Source organism: Halichoeres trimaculatus, unplaced genomic scaffold, assembly GCF_033239565.1.
Source record: "Halichoeres trimaculatus isolate MK-OKI-2021-1 unplaced genomic scaffold, fHalTri1.1 fHalTri1_scaffold_17, whole genome shotgun sequence".
Classification (NCBI taxonomy): domain Eukaryota; kingdom Metazoa; phylum Chordata; class Actinopteri; order Labriformes; family Labridae; genus Halichoeres; species Halichoeres trimaculatus.
Window position 1 is genome coordinate 26,481,979 of NW_027437195.1, and position 13,817 is coordinate 26,495,795.

The 13,817-nt window shown below is 42.8% G+C and overlaps 1 protein-coding gene across 1 annotated transcript; it reads left to right on the top strand.

Annotated features, from left to right (window-relative positions):
* Window positions 1–214: 214 nt before the first annotated feature.
* On the top strand, window positions 215–13,705 carry LOC141806421 (putative carboxypeptidase X1). Its single transcript, XM_074691948.1, has 13 exons — window positions 215–567; window positions 2,558–2,667; window positions 3,638–3,777; window positions 5,818–5,902; window positions 6,556–6,706; window positions 6,804–6,892; window positions 7,065–7,188; window positions 8,683–8,879; window positions 9,499–9,678; window positions 10,457–10,751; window positions 10,826–10,965; window positions 11,079–11,181; window positions 12,959–13,705. Exons 1-13 carry the CDS (start codon window positions 231–233, stop codon window positions 13,282–13,284), a joined length of 2,277 nt encoding a protein of 758 aa, XP_074548049.1. The 5' UTR covers window positions 215–230; the 3' UTR covers window positions 13,285–13,705.
* The last annotated feature ends 112 nt before the right edge of the window (window positions 13,706–13,817 follow it).

Genomic DNA, 13,817 nt, shown 5'->3' on the forward strand with positions numbered 1-13,817 from the left:
CACCCACATTATGTAAAACTGCTGTGTCTGTTTTTGAATCACTTTTTTCCTTCAGGACTTTTCACAGGAATTTCTGGAGGAAGGGGGAGGTGGGACTGAGGAGAAAGAAGAGGAGGAGGAGGAGGAGGAGGGATGTGGTGGATGGAGGTCTGGCTCTCCCATCTCCACAAAAACTGCCGGGGGATTTTTTTCCTTCACACTCTGCAGCAGCAGCAAACAAAGAGAAGGAGATGGAGAAGTCTCTGTGCATGTTGTTGGTCGCTCTGAGCTTTCTGGGAGGATTCTCAGCACGGACAGAAAATGCAACAACTGAGAGTTATAGTTTTTTCCTCAACCAGACGTCAACTACAGCTGAGTCTGTGACTGTGGAGCTGCAGGAAAACAGCACGGGACAACTGACGACCACTGCTCAGACAACGCTAAAACCAACCACCAGCAGCACCAGCAGCACCAGCACCACCGCTATCCCCTCTGTTACTGAGAAACAGAAGGACAGTGAACACACCAACCAGGACAGCAAGGAAGAAACAGATGACAGGAAGACAAAAGAGACAAAAAAGGCACTGGGTAGGTCAAAAAAATGATTTATAATTCACCATGAAAGTTTGTTCAACTTTTTACATAAAGCCGTGCGAATTTGGAGATCTTAAAGAAACAATTTAAAGCAGTGAAGTGCAATTCATGAACGGTGCCTTTGCTGAACTCCTGGTTTCAGAGACAGACACCAGGATCTTTAAAGCTCCTGAGAAGATTTATATTAGTTTATAGAAACAGAAATGAGTCACACCATTCATTCATTATAAGTCACAGATTAGACATTTGAAATCAAATTTATTTGTTTTGGCGCCAGAGCACGACCAAAAAGTTTCTCACAGGAGCTTTAAGTTTTTAAGGTCCCATATTCTGCTCCTTTTCTGCAGTTTAATCTGGATCATTGATGTCTTCATGAAATGGTAGTAACATGTTTTGGTCCAAAAAGCCAATAAATCAAGCACAGCAGCATTGTTTCCAGGCTCTCATAGCCCCTCTGTTCAGAATGGTCTGATTTAGTGGGCGTGGCCTTCATATGTAAATGAGCCACCGCTGATACCGCCCCGCTCTTCAGCGTCACTGAGAGCGGCGCCACAAGCTCTGAGTGCACAATATTTAGAAAACAGCGAAGCTCGTTTACCGTAACATTACAGGCTAAAACAACAGGCTAACCGCAGCTAAAGTTAGCATCCTGAAGCTAACATAGAGACAGGGGGGACAGTGAGGAAAAGCTCTTACATCTGCTCCACAGCACACAGCATTTAAAATACTCACATTTCCAGGGTCCCAGGTTTGTTGGTGGATGGTTGGTAATGCGCCTGGATTCAGGACCAGTCTATTCACTAGCCCTCTGTTGGACTGTCCAAAGTTGGAAAAGCAGTCGGCCGTGAAGTGACTAGCACACACATGCACAGTTTTACTGAGTGTAGCTGGCACATTTCCTTGATAAATGAACTCTAGCCACTTAGTCTTGTCTTCTTCCGAGATGGGAAGCTTGAGCATGGAACTATGTGGCTGTTTACAGCCAAAAACAGAGCAGTGATGGCTCTTCAACTTTGGCATTCTCCTCCCGGGGAGGGGGTGTGCGGCCAACTGCTCCGGTGGACCAATCAGGTCAGACTTGCTCCTGATTGGTCAAAAAAGGGAATCGCTGACGTCGGCAAATCCCCAAAATCCAAAGAACTCGTTTTAGGTCAGGATTTTACATTCACAAGAACTACTAAGTACAGGTTTTGTCATTAAATATCACATTTTGTGGGCTGGGAGGAAAGCCAAAGACCCACAAATTTCACTAAAAGACTTAATAAAGTGATTTTTGCATAATATGGGACCTTTAACAGTCTGAAGACTTAATGTTGCGAGCTCTCTGATCATAGAAAACAGACTTTTTTGTACCAAGGACTCATGATCTTTTAAGCATTAGTCTGAAAATCCCTTTTACGAGGGGCAGCTTAGGGATGTTCTTACAGAAATGACCGCAGATTGACTCACATGTTAAAGTAATTTCTCCTTACATCATGTGATTTTTGTTTTAAATGCTCCTGAAGTAGACGTGTTCACATTGTGCAACTTTTATTCAAACACCCTTTGGCATAAAAAGGACAAACAAGACCGTTTTCCTCGACCTCTTCTACTCACGTTTGTGATTAATAGGTCTGTTTTTGCTTGTTCCCAAACCCATAAAATCTGCTCCAGCTGCAGCACTCTGACTTCCTGCTCTGCTTGACATTTGACTCGGTCTCAGATTACGTTCAAACCCTCCTTTGGAATCACTTATCTGCAGTTTCCCCTCCAACGGAGGCCTCCAAACTTCCACTGAACTGACCCTGAATGATCAGGGGAATATTCCACAGAAGAGCCGCCAAGGAGCTTTCTTACGTCAGCCGAGGGGTTGCTGATTCATTAAAACTAGAAAGAGAGATTTAACCCCTCAGCATCAGCCTGTCAGAGCTGTTTCTGCAGAGGATCAGAGCTCTCAGACATGCATGGACAAAGATTTTATCTGCTGGTTGTTTTCTCTCTGCAGACTGTCCTCCTCTCGGCCTGGAGTCTCTGAGGGTCGATGACAGCCAGATCCAAGCTTCCTCTTACCTGAGGGAAGGTCTGGGTCCTCACAGAGGGAGGCTTAATATCCAGGTGGGCTCAGATCTGGATCAAAACAAAGAAATAAACTGCTTTCTGTAGGAAACCCCAGGAAACATGACATCAGGAAACAGGAAACTAGTATAGGGAGTCTGCAGATGAAAGATTAGACTCTTAGTGTAAACCGTCTTAGAAGGGACTTTCTGTTTTCTTTGACATCCAACTGAGGCTCAGAAGATGCTCGAAATCACCATAAGGAGCAGAAAATCCTCATAAAATGTCTTAAACTAAGAAATTTATGCTTTGTTGAGAAAGGGTACAATAATTTGTTATAAAAATTGTACTTACTAAATCAGGACGCCTTGGAATTGCTTGGATGTCCAATCTGTACTTTAGAAAAACTGCAACAATAAGTTTATTTTACACACTTAAATAAGTCAGTCAGTTTTATAAGGTCTGATCAGATCATTTCTTGTCATGTTTTGAATAATTTCTGTATATAAAATTTAAAAAAACTTAATTTTTTTGTTCAAATTTCAAATGTTACGCAGACAATGCTGTGTTAAACTTATCAGTTAAACCAGATGAAGCTAATCAGATATCTAACAAGTTTAGTCCTGCTCAAGATTTCTGCCTGATCCTGGGATGACCTCAGCTAACCTTCTGTTGTTTTCTAAAATAAGGAAGGGTTAAATACCTCAAAAGCCCTTTAATTTTCCTCTTTTTCCATTTCTTTTGAGCCTGGCATGTAAAGTCACCACAACGTTTACAACACTACAAATAAAGCCTCCTTGTTGAGTACTGTAAACTACAGAGCCAGCACAGTAATTCATCATCCCAGCTCCCCCCTCATGTTCAACAGCTTAAATCCTTCTGAAGTCTGAAAGCTGTTATAAAACAATCAGGGTCAACACTTGAATCTTATGCAATCCTAAACAGCGAGGCAGCGCCAGGAGACTTTCTGCGGTCTAATGCATTCAGTCGTCTACGAAGAAGAAAACGTCTGTGTAACATGTGTTTTCAGTCTGGCATCGAGGACGGGGACATGTACGACGGAGCTTGGTGCGCTGAGTACAAAGACCGGCACCAGTGGCTGGAGGTGGACGCCATCCATCTGACCCTGTTCACCGGAGTCATCCTGCAGGGCCGCAACTCCATCTGGAGGTCAGGTAGTATCAGGAAAAGAGTGTTAGGGGGTCTCCTTTAGAAAGAAAACACAGGAGAACATCCGTCTCTGTGTATGTTAAGACAGAGGATGCACCTCCTTCCTTCTTCTGTACAAACACAAAGCGAAACTAACCCCACAACAAGCGCTGACACTTTTTACATTTTACTCAGATAATGTGATGTACACAGCACTACAGGACCCTCATTTGTCAAAGGAGCTATCAATCACAGTGTTATACCTCCTCACTGCCAAAAACTGAAATCTTATCAAGTGTTTTTGTCTTATTTTAAGTAAAACTTGTCTTGTTATTCTTAATATGAGCCACATTCAACCATAGACTGTATATAGAGTGGTTAACGTGGTTCCGCCATTTACCATTGTACGGTTTGGAAGCCAAATTCCCTCGTCACAGGCGCCACCATTGAAGCAGTTGTGCAGCCAGAGTCTGTGCAGTAGAGACTGTGAGGAATTCTGGGAGAATCTGAGTGGAGCAGGGGGACAGAAATAATAATATTTTTTTTCTTTCGAGAGTCTAATCCCTTCTTGACTCTACCTCCTGACATATTTTACAATCCCCCCAAAAATAACATCAGAACGGCAGCTGCCAATCATCGTTAAATGTGACGTAAAACCTTGTTTTTAATCTCATATAACAAATGAAAACGAAACTTCTCAGAAAAAAGAGGACTTGAATACAAGGTAGCCAAATTACATCTTCAAATCAACACAAAAATCTGACATAAGAAACATTTCTACGAGGTGTATTAATTTTTAAAGTGTGACCACAGCCCATCTGGAACGACTGGGGAGCCTGATTTTTTTTTTTACCTATACTGCAGCCAGCCACCAGGGGGAGCAGTTTTTATGGTGACCTCACGTCAAGCTGAGCAAGATGACATCTATTTTTTTTACAGTCTATGGATTCAACTTATCAGCCTGGAAAAAAAGTTTCAAGCTGTTTTAAGAAAAAAATGAGGTCTGAATTGCCTGTAACAAGTAAAAAAAAACCTGCCAATGGAACAAGAGAAAAATGCTCGAAAAATTTGCTTAAAACAGGAATAATGTCTAAATACTAGTAACTTTTCTCTTGTTCCATTAGCAGATTAATTTTACTTGTTGCAAGCAACTCAGACCTCATTTTTGTCTATAAATAACTTGAAATAAGACATTTTTTGAACTGGTGAAGTGAATGTGGCTCATATCAAGTTTAAAAAGACATTTTCTACTAAAAATAAGACAAAAACACTTGAAAAGATTTCCGTTTTTTTCTGTGCTTTTAAAGCATCAAATAACTGATTAAAGTCAGAGGAGGAGTTCCACAGGGTTCCGTTCTAGAACCGATTGTATTCACCTGTAATCTCCCTTTTCTGGGTGATACAACTGGGAAAACTCAGCGAAGTCTTTTGTTTTGCTGATGATACTTAATTATACGTAACAAAGAAACCAGATAAAAAACAGAATGCAAACAGAATAATTAGATTTAGATTGTTTTTTCCACTTTAGCCAAGTGTTCACTCACTGGTGGACTGACTTTGTCTCTTTGAAGCACAGGAAAGACCTGGTCCATCTCCAAGGGGTCATTAGATAACTTTAATCTGAATAAAGACGGCTTTAAAAAACATTTTTTGAAATCTTTCCGGTCTGTTTTGAATAAAAAAAAACCCACAAATAATCTTTCATTGCATTTAAAGGGAACGTTCACTCAGTTGAATTGGGGTTGTATGAGGCACGTGATGCTGCAAAAGGAGGAACAAGTCTGTAAAAATGCATGGGCTCTTTGACTGTTAAGTAAAATGCGAAACAAATGTGAGAGAGTGCAGTCACACCGACATTTATAGTCACGTTGGAGTTTCTTTAAATGAGCTGAAACATGTTAAAGAGCTGATCCTATAAAAAGAGCTAAATTGACTGTGATCCCTGTTGCAAATTCACTGTCCACCAACAAAAACATTATATAACCTACTTGAAAACAATCAAACTATCCTTTTAAGTCCATTTAAGGTCTTATTTTCTGTCCTCCTTGGTCTCCATCGCAGCTGGGACTGGGTCCACACCTACAAAGTCCAGCTGAGTAACGACTCTGTGAACTGGGACACCTGCAAGAACGGGACAGAAGACGCAGTAAGAACCATGTTTTTGACTTTTCTGCTACAAGGGGGTTCATTGTTTGTGGCTACAAGACCTCACACAGATGGAAAACAGATTTGGAGGACTTTGTGCCAAAGTAAAATACACACTGTGAATAAAAACTGTAAATAATCCAACAAAATGAGAGAGAAGCTGAACACAAATAGCAAGGAAATGAAAAGTGAGTTTTTTTGCACCATTTTTCCATAAACAAATCCAGCCCCTCACGTTGGATCTATCAAATTAGATATTTAACTAAAATAAATACGGCCCCAACATGCCGCTGGAAAGAAATACAATGTTTGAGCTGAACCTTCAGCTCAGCCTGGAAGCAATTTTTGGCTCCGCATTCAGGAAAGATTCTGGAAAGCTCAATAACTTTCCACATCGCTTTGCACAACTTCCAGTTTGAAGTTAAGAGTCAGCCAAGTGGGTTATGTTTTCATTCCTGCTTCATTCCCCAAAAAAAGATTTTGAGGCTGGTAGAAAGATGGTCCAAAGGTCTGGAGGTAAACGAGAACATTTTGGTGCAGATCGAGGTGGTTTAGCCCGTCATAACACGGTTATCTATCATGTCGTGTTGTTTTTCTTTCATGTTTGTTTCATCACCAGGAACTTTCATGCACATGTGATGCCTCTTTCTGCAGATCTTTGAGGGAAACCAGAATCCAGAGACCCCTGTGCTGGGGCTCCTTCCTGTCCCCACTGTGGCCCGTTTCATCCGCATCAACCCTCAGACCTGGTACTTCAACGGGACCATCTGCCTCAGAGCAGAGATACTCGGCTGTCGTGTTCATGGTAGGCAACTGCTGCAGTGTTATTTACACTGATTTGACCCAAAACTCTTCAGAGATGTGTTCGTCCTTCAGTTGGGTAAATGCGTCTTTCCTTTCAGATCCTGAAGAGTTTTACTTCCCAGAAGAAGAAACCGGATCGAAGGACTCCTTGGACTTTAGACACCACAACTACAAAGAGATGAGGAAGGTCTGACTATGATGGAGGCCTTTTGGCAGCTTATGCATGATGAGTGACTGTAGGCGTAAAGCCAACATTAGGGGTTTTCCTCTGTTTCCTAATAGTTATCAGCTTTCCTCAGAAGTTCAACCCTCCAAACACTTCTTGTAACGCAGCCTGTCTTTTTTTTTTTACCTTAAAGCTCATGAAGTCTGTAACCGATGAGTGTCCCGACATCACTCACGTCTATACCATCGGGAAGAGCTACAACGGCCTCAAACTGTATGTCATGGTGATCTCAGACAACCCCAGGAAGCATGAGCTTGGTGAGAACACACACACACACATGCAGGCTAGGGGAGCCTCTTTTGTGTAAACAAACTGATTAACGTCTCAGATTGGAGACCGAGTTTTCTCAACCCAACAGGACGTTCCCCCTGATATTATCTTCACATACTGCCTTTCATGGTTTCATACATCTGCCAGAAATGTTTAAACTCATTAGTCAGAGTCGAATAAAGTCAACAAATTTCTCCCTGAAATGGAAAATAATGACATATCAGGTTATCGGAGTGTAAACAGCAGAGTTCAATCAATTATAAATCTCAGTAAAGAGAAGCAGACTCCTGACATTTGATTTTCAGTTGCAGAGAAATAATGATCCATGCAGTGCAGATTCAGGGAATTTGGCGATTCATCAGTTCTGTTTCTAATACTCAGCCATGTCTGCCAACAAGTCTGGCCAGCCCATGTGTGATTCCCAGCAGCATGCTGTCACAGCGCAGCCTTACACAATATTAACAAGTTCAGAGTGAAACACAGGGGTAAACATGTCTTTGACCATGAACACAGAGGTTAAAATGACTTTGACCCTGAACACAGAGGTGAACATGTTTTTGACCCTGAACACAGCAGCTAAAACAGCTTTGTCCCTGATCACAGACATTTACATGCCTTTGACCCTAAACACAGACGTAAACATAGCTTTGACCCTGAACACATAAACATAACACAGAAGTTAATATCGCTTTGACCCTGAACACAAAGGTAGACATGGCTTTGACCCCTGAACACAGAGGTTAACATGGTTTTGACCCTAAACACAAGAAGTTAACACAGCTTTGGCCCTGAACACAGGCATTTACATGGCTTCAACCCTAAACACAAACACTGACATGGCCTAAACCCTAAACACAGAGCTTAACGTGGCTTTGACCCTGAATACAGAGGTCAACATGGCTTTGACCCTGAAACACAGAGGTAAACACAGCTTTGACCCTGAACACAGAAGTTATTATGGCTTTGACCCTGAACACAGAGGTTAACATGGCTAAAACCCTAAACACATAGGTTAACACAGCTTTGACCCTGAACACAGAGGTTAACACAGCTTTGACCCTGAACACAGAGGTTCACACAACTTTGACCCTGGAACGCAGAGAAAAACACAGCTTTGACCCTGAACACAGAGGTTAACATGGCTAAAACCCTAAAGACATAGGCTGACATGGCTTTGACCCTGAAAACAAAGGTTAAACTTGCTTTTACCCTGGACACAGAAGTCAACATAACTTTGACCCTGAACACAGTAGTTAACATAGCTTTGACCCTGGAACGGTGAGGTTAACATGGCTTTATCTCTGAACACAGAGGTTAATATGGCTTTGACCCTGAACACAGAGGTTAACACAGCTTTGACCCTAAATGCAGTGTATAACATCATTTTGAATTTGTTCTCTTGAATTAAAACAAACTTCAGCCGATAATTTTCGCCTACTTTTTTTCGGCAGTTAACTGACTCTACATGTTTTTCTTTGCAGGTGAGCCAGAATTTCGTTATGTGGCAGGGATGCATGGGAACGAGGCTCTAGGCCGGGAACTGGTCTTGAACCTGATGCAGTATTTGTGCAAAGAGTACAAGAAGGGGAACCAGCGCGTCGTTCGGCTGGTGACTGAGACACGAATCCACCTCCTGCCCTCCATGAACCCTGATGGATATGAGGAAGCTTACTCAAAGGTGGGTGAAGTCCAAATGACTGTGTGTAGAACTGATCCACATGTTTGACTTGTTAGAACAACCATGTTTTGATCAAGAGCATCATCAAAACTCTGATTCCAGGATTAAAGGACTAACTGGTTTTAATGTGAAAATCTGGGCAGTGTGTCCAACATCTTTATTCTTACATGACGAGGTGTTACGTGACTTGATCTGATGTGGTATTTCATTACTTCACAGACAGAATGTGACTTGACTCAAAAGAACAAAACAGGGCGACAGAATCTAACATGACTTGACTTCACATAACGTGACTTAATGTAATGGGACACAATGTGACGTGACGTAATGAAACATGACATAACTTAACATGACCTAGCAGAATTTACCTTGACTTAACATTTTACATGACTCAATGAAGCATGACTTAACTGAATACGACTTATAGAATATGACGTAACAAAAAGTTACTTAACGGAGCGGCATGTTTGTATGTCTGAGTCAGATGATATCAAATAAGGTGCCCACAGCCCAACAAATAAACTTTAGTTCAATTTCAGCCAGTGATCGTGTTGTTCTCTGTCATCTAATCCATTTATTGAATTCCTAAAGCTGTTTCTGTTGGACTGATCTGCTGCAGGGCTCAGAGCTGGCTGGTTGGGCTGACGGGCGTTACAGCGTTGAAGGAATCGACCTGAATCATAACTTTCCAGACTTAAATAACATCATGTGGGACGCCCAAGAAACGGCAGCAGATCCATCTAAAGCCCCCAACCACTACATCCCCATCCCAGAGTACTACACCCAAGAGGACGCCATGGTAAGAGTACAATGAGTTATCTAAAGAAAAGAAAACAGATCAAGATCAGGAGATGATCTTCGATATAACAATAAAAATGTACTTTATATTCTTTAAAAAAAAATTAGAAGAAAGTGACATGTATTGGGTCATAAATGTAGGTCACAGTGGGAAGAAGTTTTGGAGGTTAACTCGTGAACACATTGGGGAGGAATGCTCGCCTCCAGGAGAGAAGGAAATAATTTCAGAGCCAACAGAACCGTGGTTTTCCTGGAAGACTGAACATTGTCACACAATGTTTGGCAACAGTCAAGTCTTTAAAGATGAACACATGTTGACGCTTCGCCTCCAGAGTGACGATTAAAAAAATCAGTGGATAACTTCCCAAATAGTTTAAAAAGTGTTTAAGAGGTCATTATAGTGTTTAAAGATTTTTATTGGTAGATTTTAGAAATTGTATATGTGGGTATAAATAGAAGATGGCAGTGTGGGCTGAGGTTAGCAAAAATGGCAAGAGCACCACCTGCAGGAGTGGAAGTGTTACTGATTATGAAATTGATGGATTAAACATTTCTCTGGTGCCACTGTACGCTGTGTTGAGTTACAAATTAAGTGTGGAGACAAAACTTTCACGAAGCTGCAAAGCAATTAAGTTTTCCTCTAAGTACTGAAAATTCATTCCCAATAATTAAAATACACAATCTTTACATCAACTAAAACTTTTATTCAGTTGTGAAAGAATTTCCCAACTGATAGTTTTTGTCTAAACCTGACGTCACAGCTTGTCCGTCCCTCTCAGGTCGCTCCAGAGACTCGTGCCGTCATCAGCTGGATGCAGGACATCCCCTTTGTGCTCAGTGCAAACCTCCACGGCGGTGAACTGGTGGTCACGTACCCCTTCGACTGCACTCGTGACTGGGCTCCTCAGGAGGACACACCCACGGCTGACAACGCTTTCTTCCGCTGGCTCGCCTTGGTCTACGCCTCCACCAACCTGGTGATGGCCAACCCTGGCCGCCGTGTGTGCCACTACGAGGACTTCCAGCCCCACAACAACATCATCAACGGAGGAGCCTGGCACACGGTCCCCGGCAGTGAGTGTCTCAGTCGCCTCTGGACGTAGAAAATGACGTGAAGTGGAGTCTAAGAGTATTCTTGTTTTCTGCAGGTATGAATGACTTCAGTTATCTGCACACAAACTGCTTCGAGGTGACGGTGGAGTTGTCCTGTGATAAGTTCCCCCATGCCAGTGAGCTTCCTGTGGAGTGGGAGAACAACAAGGAGTCTCTGCTGGTCTACATGGAGCAGGTCTGTTTGCACGAACATTATCCAGAGGTTCAGATCTGCAGCTTTAAAACCAAACAGCTGGTGCATCATGTTTGCTTTTATTTTTTTGTTTTTTGTTGCTCTATCCTCCTCAGGTCCACAGAGGCATCAAAGGTGTGATCAGGGACAAGGCCACCAAGCAGGGGATAGCAGATGCCGTAGTCAAGGTGGAGGACCATGACCATGACATCCGATCAGGTCAGGCACTCACCTTTTACAGTCGTTCTCCATTGGTTTGGCTCATTTCTTGAAACAGAAACTACATTCTCAAAACTCTAAGATCATTTGGGAAAAACAGTCTTACAGGTGAGCACAACTCACTTGCAAAAGCACATATCTCTCCCAAAACTATTCACTCATGCTTCAAAGCTAAGTTCCTTTCCCATACAAAAAGTTAGTGCCACCACAAATGCAAATATCATTCTCAGTTGCTTTGGCTCATTTCTTGAAAAAGACCAGACGTTCTCAACACTCTTGGTGGTTTTGCTAAAAGTAACCTGGACTGATCAGCATAACACCAAGGATCACCTGAAAAAAGCTCATGTCTCTCCCAAAACAGTTATGGGTCCAAACCAAATTTCTGTCTCATATACATTCACTGGCCACTTTATTAGGTACGCCTTGCCAGTACCGGGTTGGACCCCTTTTGCCTTCAGAACTGCCTTAATCCTTCGTGGCATAGATTCAACAAGGTCCTGGAAACATTCCTCAGAGAGTTTGGTCCATGTTGACATGATAGCATCACACAGTTGCTGCAGATTTGTCGGCTGAACATCCATGACGAGAATCTCCCGTTCCACCACATCCCAAAGGTGCTCTATTGGATTGAGATCTGGGGACTGTGGAGGACATGTGAGTACAGGGAACTCATTGTCATGTTGAAGAAAGCAGTCTGAGATGATTCCAGCTTTATGACATGGAGCGTTATCCTGCTGGAAGTAGCCATCAGAAGATGGGTACACTGTGCTCATAAAGGGATGGACATGGTCAGCAACAATACTCAGGTAGGCTGTGGACTTTAAACCATGCTCAGTTGGTACTAAGGGGCCCAAAGTGAGCCAAGAAAATATCCCCCACACCATTACACCAGCAGCAGCAGCCTGAACCGTTGATACAAGGCAGGATGGATCCATGCTTTCATGTTGTTGAGGCCAAATTCTGGCCCTACCATCTGAATGTGGAGCAGAAATCCAGACTCATCAGACCAGGCAACGTTTCTCCAATCTTCTATTGTCCAGTTTTGGTGTTGCTGTGTGAATTGTAGCCTCAGTTTCCTGTTCTTAGCTGACAGGAGGGTCACCCGGTGTGGTCTTCTGCTGCTGTAGCCCATCTGCCTCAAGGTTGGACGTGTTGTGTGTTCAGAGATGCTCTTCTGCAGACCTCAGTTGTAACCAGTGGTTATTTGAGTTACTGTTGCCTTTCTATCAGCTCCAACCAGTCTGTCCATTCTCCTCTGACCTCTGGCATCAACAAGGCATTTTGGCCCACAGAACTGCCGCTCACTGGATATTTTCTCTTTTTGGGACCATTCTCTGTAAACCCTAGAGATGGTTGTGGGTTAAAATCCCAGTAGATCAGCAGTTTCTGAAATACTCAGACCAGCCCGTCTGGCACCAACAACCATGCCACAAAGTCAAAGTCCCTTCAATCAACTTTCGTCTCCATTCTGATGCTCAGTTTGAACTGCAGCAGATCGACCATGTCTACATGCCTAAATGCATTGAGTTGCTGCCACGTAATTGGCTGATTAAAAATTTGTGTTGCCGTTGGATGGGTCTGCCTAAAAAAGGGGTCAGTGAGTGTTGTTCGCAGGTTTGTCTATGTTATTTTGAGAATGTAATTTCTATTTCAAGAAATGAGCCAAACCAATGAAGAAAAACTGAATCCATGGGCATGAATCCAGCACCTGCTTTCCACTGTCGGATTCTAGGATTTGTAGTATGACACCCACTCTCTGTCTCTTTCCTTCCCTCAGCTACCGATGGGGACTACTGGCGCCTCCTAAACCCTGGTGACTACAAAGTAGTGGTCTGGGCTGAAGGTTACTTCCCCTCCATGCGTCGGTGCAACGTAGGGATGGAGCCACGACCCACCATCTGTGACTTCACTCTGACCAAGACACCCGTTCAGATGCTGAAGGAGATCCGAGCCAAAGGAGGAAAGATCCCCCAGGATCTGCAACTGCGTCTCCGGGCCCTTAGACTACGAAAACTGCGAGCCAGCACCAAGGCCATCAACCAGCGCCGCGAGGGTCTTCGGAAAGTGAGGAGGGCTCGATCTACCAGAGCTTGGCGAGCATGAGAGACGAGAGGCAGACGAAGCCTCGGAGCTTGAGGGAGGAAATGGACCTTTGGGAACAGGAACTGGTTGCTTCTGATAATCAAACTGAAGAAACTTTAAAGGGCCAGTTCACCCAAATCATGTTTTTAAAAAGATCTTTAAAAAGCAACATATGTTGAGTTTACTGGCTCTTTTAAAGCAGATTAAACACAATAGACGCACAAACTCTTACAGACTTTTACAAACCAGCAACCAAACCTCTAAAGAGTTTAAGTTTTCTAACTTGTTGAAGGACTCTGGACTCATTCATGGACTTTCTTCATCGACAGAGTTTTTAAATCATGTTGTATCTGATTAATAGTGTTTAACACGACTTGGTTAAGGGTTTATTTGTCAGCTGGTCTGATGCGTGACATGATTTTCCAAACACTGTCTGTTTTTGTTCGACTTAGGTCCAGCAGGACCACAGAATAAAAGTATTTCTTATTTGTATTATCTGCTTTCTGAAGCAAAGTGCACACCAGAACTACTGATAACATTCAGTTTATTTATTC